At 39.3% G+C, this 17,726-nt stretch overlaps 1 protein-coding gene across 9 annotated transcripts in view; it reads left to right on the top strand.

Annotated features, from left to right (window-relative positions):
- Positions 1 to 17,013, top strand: part of CFTR (cystic fibrosis transmembrane conductance regulator) — a 200,394-nt gene extending 183,381 nt beyond the window's left edge. For 5 of the 9 annotated variants that reach the window (XM_023763608.1, XM_023763605.1, XM_023763604.1 and 2 more), the window contains 3 exons: positions 12,464 to 12,636; positions 13,392 to 13,497; positions 15,131 to 17,013. In XM_023763608.1, coding sequence (XP_023619376.1) covers positions 12,464 to 12,636; positions 13,392 to 13,497; positions 15,131 to 15,331 — 480 coding nt within the window. In that variant the 3' untranslated portion in view covers positions 15,332 to 17,013. The remainder of the gene's footprint in view (positions 1 to 12,463; positions 12,637 to 13,391; positions 13,498 to 15,130) is intronic. The other 4 variants (XM_006099978.3, XM_023763610.1, XM_023763606.1 and 1 more) reach the window with 1 other exon arrangement.
- Positions 17,014 to 17,726: the final 713 nt, after the last annotated feature.

Below are 17,726 nucleotides of genomic sequence, written 5' to 3'. Positions count from 1 at the left end.
CCCAGAATCACTGACTTTACCAGGTGTATGGACAAGGAGAATTTCATAACAGACTGAATCCCAATTGGGGGGTTCATAACAGACTGAATCCCAATTGGGGGGGAGGGCAGCAAGGCCCCTAGCTTTGTGGCCCAGTAAATTGATAGCATTATTATAACAGATTTTTATTTTTCAATTATAGTTGATATACAATATTATATTAGTTTCAGATGTATAACATAGTGATTAGACATGTAGTTATCTTATGACATGATCATCCCAATAAATCTAATACCCATCTGACACCATATATAGTTATTATAATATTATTGACTATATTCCCTATGCTGTACTTTACATCCTCTGACAATTGGGTAAATACCAATCTGTACTTTTCAATCCCTTCCCCTTTTTCATCCGTCCCTCCAACTCCCCTCCCATTTTTCAAAATGTTCTCTGTACCTCAGAGTTTGTTTCTGTTTTGTTTGTTTGTTTGTTTGTTTATTTTGTCTTTTAGATTCTACACATAAGTGAAATCATATGGCATTTGTCTTTCTCTATCTGACTTATTTCACTCAGCATGATACCTTCTAAGTCCATGCATGTTGTTTCAGATAGCAAGATTTCATTCTCTTTTATGACGGAGTCATATTCCATTGTACATATGCACCATTTCTTTATCCATTCAAGGTTTTTTTGTTTGTTTGTTTCCATTTTCATGGAATATTTTTTTCATCCCTTTCATTCTGTGTGTGTCTTTCAATCTGAAATGAGTCTCTTGTAGACAGCATATGTAAGGGTCTTGTTTTTTTTATTATTCATTCAGGATAATTTTTTTTATTTCTTTTCAGAGAGAGTGTGGAGGGAGAGAGAAAAACATCAATGTGAGAGAGACACATCGATTAGTTGCCTCCCGCAGTGCCCTGCCTGGGGGAGGGGAGCAAACTGCAGCCCAGGTATATACCCTTGGCTGGGAATTGAATCCAAGACCCTTAGGTGCAGGGGCCGACACGCTAGCCATTGGGAAACATTGGGCAGGACCACAATATGTCTTTTGATTGGGGCATTTAATCAATTTACATTTAAAGTAACTGTTGATAGATATGTAGTTATTGCCATTTTCCTATTCATATTTTTAATATATTTTATTGATTTTTTTACAGAGAGGAAGGGAGAGGGATAGAGAGTTAGAAACATCGATGAGAGAGAAACATCGATCAGCTGCCTCCTGCACACTCCCCACTGGGGATGTGCCCGCAACCAAGGTACATGCCCTTGACCATAATCGAACCTGGGACCCTTGAGTCCGCAGGCCGATGCTCTATCTGCTGAGCCAAACCGAGGGCAATATTTTTAAATCTTCTTTTTCTTAAAGAAGTCCATTCAACATTTCTTGTAATACTCATTTGGTAGTGATGAACTCCTTTAGCTTTTTCTTGTCTGAGAAGTTCTTAATCTCTCCTTCAATTTAAATGATATTCTTGCTGGATAGAGTGATCTTGGTTGTAGATCCATGTTTTTCATGATTTTGGATATTTCATGCCAGTCCCTCTGGCCTACAGAATTTCTATTGAGAAATAAGCTGACAGCCCTATGGGAGCTCCCTTGTAGATAACTAACTGCTTTTCTCTTGCTGCTTTTAAGATTCTCTCTTTGTCCTTAACCTTTGGCATTTTAATTATGATGTGTGTTGGTGTGGACTTTTTGGGTTAATCTTGTTTGGGACTCTGCACTTTCTGGGCTTGTATGTCTATTTCCTTCACCATGTTAGGGAAGTTTTCCAGCATTATTTCTTCAAAAGGTTTTCAATTCCTTGCTCTTTATCTTCTCCTTCTGGTTCCCTTATGATGCAAATATTGGTATGCTTGATGTTGTCCCAGAGGCCTTTAAACTATTCTCACTTTTTTGGATTCTTTTTTCTTTTTGTTGTTCTGGGTGTTTTCTTCTACCTTTTCTACCAAATCACTGATTCGATCCTCTGCTTCATCTAATCTACTGTTGAGTTCATCTAATGTGTTCTTCATTTCAGTTACTTTATTCTTCATTCTGACTGGTTCTTGTTTATGTTTCCTATCTCTTTCTTGAAGTTCTCACTAAGTTCATCTACTCTTTCCCTAAGTTCACTAAGCATCCTTATAACCAGTGTTTTGAACTCTGCATCTGATAAATTGCTTGTCTCTATTTTGTTTAGTTCTTTTTCTGAAGTTTTGTTCTGTTCTTTCATTTGGGACATGTTTCTTTTTCTCCTCATTCTGGTTGCCTCCCTGTGTTTGTTTCTTTTTTTAAAAAAAATGTTTTAATTAATTTTTAGAGAGAAACATCGATATGAGAGAGAAACATAGATTGGCTTCCTCCTTCATGCACCCGACCAGGGATTGAGCACACAAGCTGGGCATGTACCTTCACCAGGAATTGAACGGTGACCTTTTGGTACATGGGATAGCACTCAACCAACTGAGCCGCACTGGCCAGGGCATGTTTCTATGTATTAGAGCTGCTATGTCTCCTGGTCCTGGTAGCAGGACCAGGAGACATAGCAGGTGTCCTATGCAGCACAGTGGCATAGTCTCTCTGGTCACCTGAATCAGGTGCACCAGGTATATCTTTTGTGTGTGCTGTGTGTGCTTTCCCATTGTAGTTGAGCCTTGATTACTGTTGTTGGTATGTCAATGGGAGGGATAGAACCTCAGACTAATTTATTGTGAGGTCTGCTTATGGTTGCAGTGGATGAGCTTTTGTGCAGGGGCTGAACCTATGGAGCAGGATTCACTTTAGGGGATTTCTAGTACCTGCCGATTCTGCCCTTTGGGTGTATCGTTTGTGGAGGTGGTTGGGTGTGATCTGGTGTGATCTGATGCTGGCCACTGAGTGTGCTGGTTCTGGGGCCTCTTGGGAGTTTCCGGCCACAGTCAGTCGCTCCTATGCCCTGCCCTGGGCCACCTGGTGTGAGCTACAAAGTGATCCACTGATGGTTGCCACCTGAGCTGAGCTTGAAAGTGCCTGGGAGAGGCCAAGCTGTGAACTGAGGCCTGCTGCTGCTAGTCCTAGGCTTAGGGATTCTTAGCAAGTGGTACAGGGCTTGCTGAGGCCATGTGATGCTTGTTTGCGGTTTGTGAACCTTTGAGAGATTTTAGGAAAGTCCGAAGCATGAGCCAAGCTAGGCTATTTGAATGGAAACGCCACTGGAAGCTGCTTGGCTAAGCCCACAGTTTGGGTGGGGCGGGGTCTCAGGGAATCACAGGGCAGGGCAAACAGTGTTAGTCAGGTTGATGGAGACTCAGATATGGCGCTGCCTTCACATGCAGGGGAAAGGCTCAGCAAAGGAACAATGGCCTCTGGGAGAAAGCTGCTTCTCTAGTCCTCACCCTGAATCCAGACAATTCAGTTCCTCCCTGTACGTTTCTGGCTCCTTTTGAACTGCTACCCCCATGCTGGATCTTAGAATGAGTGAATCCATGTGTGGGCCCTTTAAGAGGAACAACTGAGACTCCAGCAGCTCACTGTCTCACTCAGCCACAACCTCTGCTGATTTTCACAGCCAGAAGTTATGGGGACTTCTCTTCCCAACACTAGAACCCTGGGCTGAGGATACTGGTGTGTGGTTGGGACCACTTGTTCCTCAGTGGGGACCTCCACAGACAAGATATCCCTCCCAATTTTTAACCACTATATGTGGGTGAGGGACCAGCCTGCTCTATGCCCCCGCTCCTGCCTGATTTCCCTTTTCTGCAGTTTATTTGGCTCTTTGCAGCTCTGGTAATCTTCCTAAACCCTGCATCTGACCCCTTGTTTCTCCCCTTCCTATGGCTCCTTATTTCCCTTTGGACCAAGTTTGCACTACTTAAGGTGGCTTAAAAGGTCCTTTGCTATGTGGTCTCTGCCTGCCTCTCTAAATCATTCTCCAACCTCCCCTGCCTACTGTGATCCATCTGAATTTCTTTAATTTCTCTAAAGCATCCTATGCTCTCTGTTCTCCTGAAGCTTCTTCACATGCTGTTCTCTGTACGCGGAAAACACTGCTAGCCCTTCAGTGCCTGCTCCTAACTCATCTTTCAGGCATCTCCTTACACATTGCTTCTTTCCAGGAACCTGCCCAGATGCTGCAGGTCAGAGGAAGGAGCCCCTTCTAGTTGTACCCTATTCATCTACCCCTTTCATCACATTCTTCACATGGGATAGAGATTTACCTCTTAACTTTTCCATGTACCCCACCAGATTGTGGGGTCCTTAAGGCAGGGATGATGTTTATTCACTGAGGTATTTTCAGTGCATGGAGTAATGTTGGCCACATGGATGGTGTTAGGTAAATATTCATTGAATGAATGATTTAACTTATTTACTTAAATAAGGGGCTGGGTTCAGATGACTGGTGGATGCAGGAACAGCAGTACCCTTGCTGGTTCGCAGGCTTACACCACTGAAGCTGTGTCAGTATAATTCATAGTCTAAACAGCAGTTCTATTGGTTATAGAATGAAGGCTTTTTTGGTTATTGTTTGCTTACTAGATTATTTATAAAATAGTTTCCTTTCTTACACATTGATAGCGAGGTAAGTTACTTTTAGAGAGTAAGCTAAATAGCAGAAATAGTGGCTTTTTAAGTTAAAAATTTGCCCTGGAAAACCTGCAGAGTAGCAAAAGGAGTGTCTTAAGGAGTTGAGAGTGTCTATTTTTATAACTGCCTACTAGTGGACTATTTAGTAGGCACAGTTCACTTTTTCTGATTTTTTTCATGCTTCCTTGTCACAAAGCAAACTCTTGCTTCACAATAACATTCCACAGTGCAGCAAGAGCAAAAGTCAACATTTTAAAAGAAATATCTGGTCCTTTCAGGCTGTTAAATATTATTTAGTTTGATGTGTCATAAAACAAAATTTCTCCTTTCTAAATAGAAGTTTGGGAAGTATATGTGATTTATTACTCAACAGTGTAAAGCTAGCAGATTCTTTTGTCCTAAGTTCTTTTATCCACATTTGTTGATGCTTTTATTTCTTTTTAATGCTTAGTTAGAATGAAAAACATTAGACATGTTTAGATTCCAGTAATTTTTAATTCACCTTAATTTGGACAGTCTTTCTTTCTTTCTTCTTTCTTTCTTTTCTTTCTTTCTTTCTTCCTTCCTTCCTTCCTTCCTTCCTTCCTTCCTTCCTTCCTTCCTTCTTTCAACTTTATTTTCCATTAATCTTATTTCTATTTTGTTTAAGAGTTTGTGAAAGAATAGCTTAAGACCACTCAGTGGTTGTTCCTACCCATTCAGTGGCCTGTGCAGTAGGGGCTGCAGTGATAGGCTATATTTATTTTTAATCTATTTTCAATAGATTATGACACTATAAAAATAATTATTATTATTAATAATAATTAATAATTATTATTATATTGGGAATATGTATATATTTTTATTTAAAGGATTGTGCTGCTACAGATAATTAAATTTAATTATCTCTATAGCAATTCGCATTTCAGTCTTTTTCCCCCCATAGCACTTATTTCTTTGAACAGTAATTTCTCGGTTACTATTTTTGTATTTGTCTGGATCATGAGTTCCTTCAAGGTAGGTCCTAGTGTTATTCATCCTTGAATCCCTAGATCTGCCATAGTACCTAGAATTTCATAAACTCTCATTGAGCCTAGTAAGAAATACATGACTAAGCAGTCATTTACATCCAATCAATCAGCAGGCTATTAAACCATTCTTATCACCACATTGAGTTGGTAACAATAATTTTGTATCTTTTTAAGAACAATTGCTATTCTATCATCTTGCTTCCTATTTTCTCTACAAAACCTCTCACAATATATGGCAAAAATTAGGTAATTAATAAATTTTTTAAATGTTCACTGACTTCAAAAGTTAAAGTTGACTTATGTTGACCTTTCTCTAGTGAATGTGATTTTACAAGATTTTTATCATACTTCATAGTGAGTAAAATAGTGAGATAGAAATGTTGCAGAATAGATTCTCTATTGGTCTGTCTCGCTGTCATTCATTTTTTAAAAGTTTGTTCTGTAAACACTGGCAGTAATATATATTTAGACATATAATTATTTACTTGTAGTAAAGAAATAGTTTCATTTGGGAAAAACAAATACTTTGCTCAGCTCTTTATCACAGAGAAGTGCAAAAGTATCATACAGTGAAGTGGCTTTCCTACTAGGGCCCTAGGAATCAGTGTGTGATTGGTGTGAGATCTACAGGAACAATACATGCTACTACCTGAACAATACATTCATACAACCCTGTTACTAGGGGTTTGATGTAAATGAATAGTATTGTAGTATTTCCTGCTAACTTGGTCTCTAGTCAACTTGTGAAGGGTAGTGTTTCCGTGATCAGCCCCATGTCCTTGGGATTTCCAAGCTCCAACAATACTATTAGTCACCATGGATTAAGTGTTTACCATGTGCCATACTCTGTGGCAACTTCTTTCCACAATTATCTCATTTAATCCTCATTACAAACTTTTGAAATCTATACAAGCTTTTCCTCATTTTTTCCAAGTGAAGTAAATGAGACTTAAATAACACACTTGACATCATCAGCAAATCAGTGGTAGAATGCAGATTCAAAGCCACTTCTCTGTGATTTCAGAGCTCTAGCCTTTTTTAAAAAATTCAATTTAATTGGGATGATATTGGTTAATATGATCATATATATTTCAGGTGTGGATTTCTATGTTACAAGATCTCTATATTATACTGTGTGTCCACCACCAAAGACAAATCATCCTCCATCACCATACACTAGGCTCCCTTCACCCCCACTCCCCATCTTTTCACTCCCCACCCCCTTCCCTCTGGCAACCACCACACTGCTGATTGTGTTCATGAGTATCAGTTTTATATCCCACATTTGAGTGAAATCATATGGTTCTTAGCTTTTTCTGCCTGACTTGTTTCACTTATAATAATCTTAAGGTCCATCCATGTTGTTGCAAATGGCACTATTTCATCCTTTCTTATGGCTGAGTACTATTCCATTGTGTATATGGACCACATCTTCTTTTTCAAGTTCTCTATCATAGGACACCTTGGTTGCCATCATGACTTGGCCACCTTGAATAATGCTGCAATGAATATAGGGGTGCATATATCTTTGCAAATACACATGTTTGAGTTTTTCTGGTATATACCCAAGAGAGGGATTGCTGGGCCATATGGCAGCTCCATTGTTAATTTTTTGATGAATTTCCACACTGTTTTCCATAGTGGCTGTACCAGTCTACATTCCCACCAGCTGTGAATGAGAGTTCCCTTTTCTCCACAATATCTCCAACACTTGTTAATACTTGTCTTGTTGGCAGTAACCATTTTAACAGGTGTGAGGTGGTATCTCATTGTAGTTTTGATTTGTATTTCCCTACTGCCAGTGAGGTTGAGCGTCTTTTCATGTATCTATTGGCTGTTGTATATCTTCTTGGGAAGGGAATCTGTTCAGGTCCTCTGCTCATTTTTTAATTGGGTTGTTTGTTTTGTGTTGAGTTTTATGAGTTCTTTTTATATTTTGGATATTAAACTTTTGTCAGAGCTATTGTTTGCATATATCATCTCCCATTTGGTTGGCTGCCTCTTTGTTTTGTTGTCGGTTTCTTTTGCTGTGCAAAAGCTTTTTAGTTTGATATAGTCCCATTCATTTATTTTTGCCTTTACTTCCCTTGCCTTTGGGGTCAAGTTCATAAAATGTTCTCTATGATCAAGGTCCATAAGTTTAGTACCTATGCTTTCCTCTATGTAATTTATTGTTTTTGATCTTATATTTAGATCATTGATCCATTTTGAACTAATTTTTGAACATGGGATAAAACTATAATCCAGTGTCATTCTTTTGTGTGTGGCTTCCCAGTTTCCCCAGCACCATTTATTAAAGAGGCTTTCTTTACTCCATAGTGTTTCTGGCTACTTTGTCAAAAATTATCTGTCCATATACATGTGGTTTTATATCTGGGCTCTCAGTTCGGTTCCATTGACCTGTGTGTCTGTTTTTCTGCCAATGCCATGCTGTTTTATCATTGCTCTGTAGTATAATTTGAAGTCAGGTAGTGTGATATTTCCAGCTTCGTTCTTTTTTCTCAGGAATGCTTTGGCTATTCAGAGTCTTTTGTGGTTCCATACATAATTGATGGTTTTTTATTCTATTTCTTTAAGAATGACATTGGGATTTTAATGGGGATTGCATTAAATCTGTATATTGCTTTGGGTAATGTGGCCATTTTAACTATGTTGATTCTTCCAATCCATGAACATGGCATATTTTTCCATTTTGTTATATCCCTTTCAATCTCTTAATAATGCTTTGTAATTTTCAGCCAGGTCTTTCACATTCTTTATTAAGTTTATTCCTAGGTATTTTATTATATTAGTTGCAATTGCAAAATAAATGCTTTTTATTTCTTTTTCTGAAGTTTTGTTTTTAGTACACAGGAAGGCAGAGGATTTTTGTACATTGATTTTGTATCCTGCAACTTTACTGTGTTTGTTTATTGTTTCTAACAGTTTTTTGATGGTGTCTTTAGGGTTTTCTATATACAAGTATTGTCATCTGAAAAAAGTGATACTTTTACTTCTTACTTTCCAATTTGGATGCCTTTAATTTCTTTCTCTTACCTTATTGCTCTGGCTAGAACTTCCAGAATAAGAGTGATGAGATTGGGCATCCTTGTCTTGTTTGTGATTTTAGAGGAAAAGATTTCAGTCTTTCACCATTGAGTATAATATTGCCTGAAAGTTTATCATATATGGCCTTTATTATGTTAGGTACTTTCCTTCTATCCCTATTGTGTTTAGTGTTTTAATCATAAATGGATATTGTATTTTAAGTGCTTTTTCTGCATCTATTGATAAACTCATATGATTTTTATCCTTTCTTTAGTTAATGTGGTATATTACATTGATTTGCATATGTTGAACCATCCTTATGCCCCTGGAATGAACCACACTTGACTGTGATGTATATATAAAGATTAATAAAATTGACAAACCCCTGGCTAGGCTTACTAAGGAAACAAGGGAAAAGAACCCATATAAATAAAATCAGAAGTGAAAGAGAAATCACCACAGACATCATACTAGAATACTATGAAGGACTGTGCCACCAAATTCAATAATCTAGAAGAAATGGATAAGTTTCTAGAAATATATAACCTTCCTAGACTCAATCATGAAGAATTGGAAAATCTAAATAGACAGGTCAACAGTGAGAAAGTTGAAACAACCATAAAAAACCTCCCCAAAAACAAAAGTCCAGGACCAGATGGCTTCACCAGTGCATTCTACCAGATGTTCAAAGATTTAAAACCTGTCCTTCTCAAACTCTTCCAAAAAAAATTGAAGGAGAGGCAATATTTCCTAACATGTTTTATGAGGTCACTATAACCCTGATACCAAAACCTGGCAAGAATAACACAAAAAGGAAAACTACAGACCAATATCTCTGATGAATACAGATGCAAAAATCCTAAACAAAATACTAGGAAATCGAGATCTAGTTTTTAATTAGTACAATATTTTGCTTTTTAATTGATATATAATTGACATACATACTGATCATTATATTAGTTTCAGGAGTACAACTTTAAATTTAGTAATTGTATATGTTGCAAAATGACTACCACAAAAGTCTAGTTAACATCCATCTAAGTTGTTCTTTTCATAATAGTTAATTTGACTTAAAAATATCCTTCAATACTGCTAATTGATCTGAGATAAAATACTGATACCACAGAGCATGCTTATCAGTGTTAGAAACTTTTTTTTTTAAACATATTTTATTGATTTATTACAGAGAGGAAGGGAGAGAGATAGTCAGAAACATTGATGAGAGAGAAACATCGATCAGCTGCCTCCCGCACATCCTCCACCGGGGATGTGCCCGCAACCCAGGCACATGCCCTTGACCGGAATCGAAGCCGGGACCCCTTAGTCCGCAGGCCGACGCTCCATCCACTGAGCCAAACCGGCTTCGGCAAGTGTTAGGAACTTATACTGTTATCATTTGATCTTTAAAAGGTTTTATAGAGTCTTAAAGATGAGAAAACAGGCAAAGTTATTATCTTAATTCACATGCTATATTGGCAAAGCTAAAGCCAGTATCATTCATTTATTGTTGTCATTCTTCCTTAAGTTGGGATTCATTTATCATTCATCTAAACCATGTTTGTTTTGTTTGGTCAGCACTCCAACTTAGTACATATTTGTTGAACAAATGAGTTGATGTTGACAATGTGTCCAGCATTGGTACTGGGAACACAGAGTTAAAAAGCACATCTTTACCCTTAAGAAGCTGATAGTCTCAGGGGAAACTTGGATAAATGGCACCCTGGTTAGGTGCCTGACCGCCCTGAAGGATGATCAGAGATATTCAGAAGGGTATGTCAGGTGTATAGGGACCTACAAATTGTTTGGTGCTGCTGGAAGTAAGAGTGGAGAGGACTCAATTCTAGATACCTTAAATGCCACCTCAGAGAGCTCAGTTTTATTCTGTTAGGAAGCTATTTAAAACAGAGAAATAAGTGGTCAAGCCTGTATTTTTAGAAGGTTCCCTGGAGTGTTTGTGTGGTGAATTGACAAATCCACAACTTGGGATTTACAGTATGATGTTTAAGAGATTAAGATGGCCTACCCTAGTGTCTCTATAATAGGATCAGTGAGGAGGAGAAGGATTTAAGAAGTATTTGGAAGATGTCTGGGGCTGGAGATAAGGATTTGAAAAATCATTAGCTTATCTGCGTAATCGATGCCCTAAGAATGACTGAGATCTCAGGAGAGTTTGGAGAGTTGAGGGTTAGGAAGATGAATATCAAGGGACAGGAAGAGGGAAAGTTGTCCACACATGATAATAGGAAATGGTCAAAGATTGTCTGGTTTCTCATAAGCCAAGTAATAGATGTTTGAAGAAGGGAAGCATATTCTTTTTTTTTTTTTCCCCAGAGAGGGATAAGGAGTTAGAAACATCGATGAGAGAGAAACATCGATCAGCTGCCTCCTGCACACCCCCCACTGGGGATGTGCCTGCAACCAAGGTACATGCCCTTGACTGGAATCAAACCCTGGACCTTTCAATCTGCAGGCCGACGCTCTATCCACTGAGCCAAACCGGTCAGGGCAAAACATGTTCTGTGGTATGAGGAAGTGGAGACAATCGGTACATACCAATTTTTTGAGATTTCTAGATGACAGACAGGGTAGATATTACATAACAGCTAAAGGAGAACATGGATGCATGTGAGGGGTTTTGTTTCTGTTTTAAGATGGGAGAGACTGTAGCAGGTTCATAGACTGAAGACAGAGAGAACACAGCTCCTCTAACTCCCCACCCAGTGTCCTTTATTCACATTCTCAGCTACTTGGATCCAAAAGTAGTTTTCTGTTTGAGTCTTCTGGGATACGTTAGAGTAGTCCCCTTATCTAATCAATATGTTTACATTCCCTGCCATCTCAGACACCTGTCAGAATTCATGAATTCTCATAGTGAGGCTGCTTTAATGAGAACCAAACCAAGAAGAGTATCGTCTGCAATACACATTACAGGCACGCAGTTAACATTTGCTGAGCAAACACCACTGGACTCATGAGTTTTTCTTAAAGCCATTATCTCATCTGCCTGTATTACAGTTAGGGTTGCATGCTACTTCCCCATACTGAGCCTCAGACTTCCCGAGGGCAGGAGACAATCATCTGCACATCTTTCAGTCAGCAATCCTTGGCAAAAAAAATAAACATTAATGCACATTTACCTGAATAAGTGATCAGAACCAAGACTTCAGTCATTTTTGTCTTATTATGAAAGAATGGGTTTCTGTATCTTTTGACATTTTTTCAACCTATTTTTTCTACCTACCTTATAAAACCAAGCCATTGAACCCAACACAAATCTCATATTTCACCTCAATATATTACCTTAAAATCTCCTAGTCTTGACTTCGTGGGTTTTTTTTTTTTACTCCATAGTTTCATCAATTTCTTAAAATCAGTTTTTATGTATTGAAGAGATGAGTAGCAAGTGGCCATATGTAGTTGTAAAAAACTCTCAGTTGAATTGTTTATGCCACTTTTCATGCTCTATTATGACAGAATAGAGAATGGAAGGGAGTGTAAAAGAATCTGTCATGATATACCAAACAACTCCATTCTCTAGCATGTATTCCATTGTGTTGTAATTGTTTGTGTACGTCTTCATAAACTCTGATCCTTGCAGGGGCCATGTGACCTTGATTGTTTCTTCAGTCCCTATTGGAATACCTGGCATATAATAGGCATTCATTGAAAATGTCCTGAATGATGAAGTACAGAAATGAAACAAGTCATGGATTGGTCCTTTAGAGCTGTCAAGATTATCCAGTTTAGACTTTTGTTTAATCCAGCCCGAATAGCAGGCGTGGCAGGGGCTGACATGAAATTCAAACTTTTAGAACTCCCATGAGTGTCTTTAACCTTGTGGTATCTGAACTGCCCTTTCTAAGCACAGTGTTTTCCCTCTTTCTTTTCTGCAGGTTGGACTCAGATCTGTGATAGAGCAATTTCCTGGGAAGCTTGATTTTGTCCTGTTGGATGGGGGTTTGGTCCTAAGCCATGGCCACAAGCAGTTGATGTGCTTGGCCAGGTCTGTTCTCAGTAAGGCGAAGATCTTGCTGCTGGATGAACCCAGTGCTCATCTGGATCCAATGTGAGTTTCAGAATTCCTGCTATTTGGTAATACAGCGGCAGAGGCCTGCTGCATATTGACACAAATTCCCATGGCCTAGTGAGAAAGTCACCATTGGATATGCGCACAAGTGCTTATTTCCTGGTATAAGAGAGCCTGTGTTCTCTTCTCAGTGTGATTTTGGAGTTCTCCCCCTTGTCAACACATGAAATATTTAGTTACACAGGCAAATTCTGATTCTTATGATTTTTCTTTCTGTTCCATTTATATGGTAGCACAAAAGAACTACATACTAGTGATTCTACATAATGAAAGAAAATGTAGTTTTGTGAAATTTCCTTCAAAATATTTGTCCTATTTATTGATGGAAACTTAAAATCTACCCTTTGGTTGCAAAGCTGATTGTGGCTGACTATATCACAATTATGTTAAAAGTATTTAAGGAGCCGAAACCGGTTTGGCTCAGTGGATAGAGCGTCGGCCTGCGGACTGAAAGGTCCCAGGTTCGATTCCGGTCAAGGGCATGTACCTGGGTTGCGGGCACATCCCCAGTAGGAGATGTGCAGGAAGCAGCTGATCGATGTTTCTCTCTCATCGATGTTTCTGACTCTCTACCTCTCTCCCTTCCTCTCTGTAAAAAATCAATAAAATATATTTTAAAAAAAAGTATTTAAGGAAAGATAACTTAAAGGACTCAGTTGCTAGGACACTAGGTATGTTATCAAGAATAAAGGCAGATTATTGATGTTCTGTGTGGTATTTTCTTTCTTTTCTAGAACATATCAAATCATTCGAAGAACCCTAAAACAAGCATTTGCTAATTGCACAGTGATCCTCTGTGAACACAGGATAGAAGCAATGTTGGAATGTCAACGATTTTTGGTGAGTGTTTATAATTTACTTACGATCTCATTTCTCCTTTAATTCTTGATAACAATCTCTTAAGTGATAGTTTCTGCAAATCCCAGGTATGTACAAGTTCAACCTTAAAACATGTGTCATACAGCCGTTTAGCTTGACTCAAAATAGCTGCACGAGTTTCTCACTTTGATCTGAGTTATGAGGTAAGGTTGGAATGCAGTAAGTCTAAAAGAGTAGCATATTATTAATAAACTGGAACATCTACACTTTTGATTCCTTTATTTGGGGAATAAATCAGAAGAAAGACTTAGGTCCTGATGCTTTTTATAATTAAATCTTCCTTGGGTAGGTAGGGTCCAGGACAGGCCTGGATTCTCTTGCATCTCATGTAGAGTTTTAATATGATAATTGAAAGGCTCATTTCATTTTTAAAGTCATTATTTGGGACTCAGGTGAATGTCTCTCCCAATCACCTTCTCATTGTGCTTTCAAAGCTGTCACAGATTCTTTCAAGTGACGTTTACAAATTCCCTCAGGTTTAGTCACAAGGAAGTTCTCAGGATGATGCACCACATTATTCTATTCAGACTTTTGGGGTTCCTGGAAGTAAATGCTTTCCTTACTGAAGGATTGTTATTATCATTTATTATTACTAAGCTCCAGGTAACAAATTAGGGGCTGACTCACAACCTCTTGTCCTGCCATGGTCAGGCTCAGGAGGCTGGATAAAGCCTTCCTATTCTCTGACCTTGGGTTTGCTCAACTTGAACATGTGAAGGAGGCATATTAAACTCAGGCACATTCTGACCAATTTGGAATTTTTAACCTTCAAATCCACTGTTGATGAGGTTCAACTACAATGCTGTGGGGTCTCACTCATTTTTAAGGTCCTATAGTGTGCCACGCCAGCACGGCCAAGGATGAACCTGAGTGGGGGCGGCTGAAAGGCTTAGAAAAGACAGACAAGAGAATGAAAGCTGGGTCTCGGCGGGACGCTGCTTCTCTGAGAGACAGCGACGATGCCCACAAGCCCTGTCTTTATTTTATAGCAGATGCTAGAGGCAAAGTAAGGGGGTGATCAAGATGTTTACAATATTCTCGTGAGTTTCAATCCTATTCAATTACATGCACCTGAACTCTATCAAGCCCACATCACTCAGATATGTGGGACCACATGTTCGGACCATAGGTTCAAGCTTACAACTATAGCTGTTGGCAAGCTGGGACTTGCACGTGGCAATGAGTGGACTGTGCCCTCTCATCAGTCCAGGGCTTAAACCTGTCCAAAACACTGTAGCCACTCCCCACACTATAGAAGGGATCTAACAAAAATCATTCTGGTTTTGAAAGCACCCTTAATTCCTCTAAAGTTCTTTGAAGAGGTAATTGCTCAGTACAATCCTAATTTAAAAAAAAAATCTTCCAGCTGCTAAAAAGAAAGTTACAGAGAGTTTCACAGATGGAGAAGCTCCATAAAGCAAGAGGGTGAAGGACTTGGCAGTGAAATGAGATCTCCCTGATGGTTCAGACTGCCAGCCTCTGGACACTGTTTTCCATTTGGCTTTTATCTTCCTCTGAGCCTATGCCACCTTCTGTCCTTGCTCTGGCCCGCCCTGCCTTCTGTCCAGTATCTCACTAACAGCCACTTCCCCAGGTCATAGAGGAGAACCAAGTGCGGCAGTACGACTCCATCCAAAGACTGCTGAGCGAGAAGAGCCTTTTCCATCAGGCCATAAGCCCCTCGGACCGCCTGAAGCTCCTACCCCACCGGAACTCCAGCAAGCACAAGTCCCGATCCAAAATCACTGCTCTGCAGGAGGTGACCGAAGAAGAGGTGCAAGACACCAGGCTGTAGAAAGCAGTACCTGTGTTTGCCTGGAGCGCTCACACGTGGACTTGTAGGAGAAAACAGTTTATGCCTCAGAAAACAAGGATGAGTAATGGTATTTTTTAAAAGGAGACGTTTCAGTAAGAGGAATTAGGGACGTTCACTTCGGTCTGGATAAGTGGCTTCCCGGCAATGGTCTAATTATGTGACGGGTACTTCACATCCTTGAAGATTTACCACTTAGGTTTGCAGCCAGATTTTCCTGAAAACCTTTTCCTTTCATTAGTCATTGGAAAGGTGGCTGTACATGTCAGCCAGCTTAATTGTTCCACTTATTGTTTAGTGAAATTTGTTTATTTGTATTATTGGAGAACTGTAATCATACTATTTAGACGCAGTGGCTCTCAACCTTCTGGCCCTTTAAATACAGTTCCTCATGTTGTGACCCAACCATAACATTATTTTCGTTGCTACTTCATAACTGTAATGTTGCTACTGTTATGAATCGTAATGTAAATATCTGATAGGCAGGATGGTCTTAGGCGACCCCTGTGAAAGGGTCGTTTGACCGCCAAAGGGGTCGCGACCCACAGGTTGAGAACCACTGATAGATGATTAACTTAAAACTTTAGTGGCTTATATTTCTTTTTCTCTAATATCTCCAAGATGTTTAAAAACACAACTATATGTCTGATCAGTATTCAGACTGTCCCATTTCTAAGCGAGTATTAGAATACTGTGAGAGTCACAAGACAGCCTGTCAACATATGTACTGTGCAGTACCTAGGTATCAGTCAGGAGAGAGAACTTCTGGAATCCTTTAAATCAGGGTCAGTACTATTCTTCTACCAAACATTCAAACAATTCAGATAATAAGAATACATCCCTTACCTGGGAAAAGGCTGTTACAGTTCCAAGTAGGGGACAGGATAGCTCTCTTCATGTGGAAGTTGACATGCCTTTCCACAGCTCTCAGAAAGTAACAAGCCGGTAAGACCTCTGAACTGAAGGATGGCTGGAAAAAGGTTTTAATATAAATTGGTGAGAAAAACACAGGCAGCTAAGCCATGGGGCTGCAAGTATATGTACCAGAAATCTGAATGTCTGGGTATACATGGGGTGATGTCATGTGTTTTCAGACTACTCTATGCACATCATACTGTATATACTGAGTGGGAGAGATAGTGGGAGACACACTAAAGAAGAATCAATCACGAATTCTATATGCTTCTGTTTTATAATTTTGTGATGCAAAAGAAATTTTCTCTAGGAAATAGTATTTATTTTAATAATGTTTCAAACTCACATATAAATGGCTATATTTTAAGAATGATTATATTATGAATTACATTTGTATAAAAATTATATTTGAAATTTTGACTTGTAATGGCACTAGCTATTTTTATGATATATTATGTTAAACCTGGGGGTGGGTAGGGGGAGGGTAATGTTGACCAGGGGCTATAAATTACCTTGAAGGTGTGGAGAGAAGCATCAGGGCTCACACAGATGTTGCACACACCTGGATAATTTCCAGACAGCATACAGGTTTCCTCTTAGGTGCAGCTTTAAAGAAAATAGTACCACGAAATCTGACTACTCCTATCAAGGACACACTACTTCCAACTCCAAACTAAAGATTGCATTCTATTTTTTACTGTAAGAATATATCATTTGTCAATAAAATTCACATATTTGTGTGAAACTTAGCTGTTTTCAGAATGTTCATTGATTGCGTGTCATTGATCTCTTACTTCAGTCTCTAAGGATCCTGGAACACAAACCATGAAACTTCCTTTAGATAAATTTCTTATCTCCATTTCATTTATCTCTTCTTCTGGATAATTCTCTTGTAGCTTGTTTCTTTGTTTCCCCATTTTGGCTGCCTGTTTGTGTTTGTGTATTAGGCAGATCTGCTAAGACTCCCAATCTCCCAATCTCTAGTGCCGGATAATGTCAGACGCTGTTTGTGACTGGCCCTGGGTACCTGTTGGGAGCTATCAGCTTGTGGCTCCCTCTGCTGGGGCTGGGTGCCTTTGGAAAGGACCAAGATGTGCACCAGGGTCTGCTTTTCTTAGCTCCAAGCCCAGAAGGAGATCAGGCAAAACTCAAAGCCTCCAGGGATTCGCCTCTGCCCGATATTTTTTGGACACCTTTCTCAATTCTGGTGCTCTGGGCTTGGGAGCCCAACTTGGGGATTAGACCCCAGAGTTCTCAGTGGGAACCCCCCGCAGCCAAGAAACTTCTTTGAAAGTCCTTTCAGAACTTCAGCTGCTGTGTATGGGAGCCTGGCCAGCCCTTTCTCGCCTCCACACTTCCTACCAGTCTCTATGTGGTCTCAACTTTCCATCCTTGGTTATCAGGGTTCTCTCCCGCTCTCTTTAGTTGATTTTTCAGGGTGATTTCTTCTGTATTGTAACTG

Source organism: Myotis lucifugus, unplaced genomic scaffold (genome assembly GCF_000147115.1).
Source record: "Myotis lucifugus unplaced genomic scaffold, Myoluc2.0 scaffold_293, whole genome shotgun sequence".
Classification (NCBI taxonomy): domain Eukaryota; kingdom Metazoa; phylum Chordata; class Mammalia; order Chiroptera; family Vespertilionidae; genus Myotis; species Myotis lucifugus.
The sequence above is the reverse complement of the archived record's forward strand: the minus strand, read 5'-3'. Positions and strand labels throughout refer to the sequence as shown.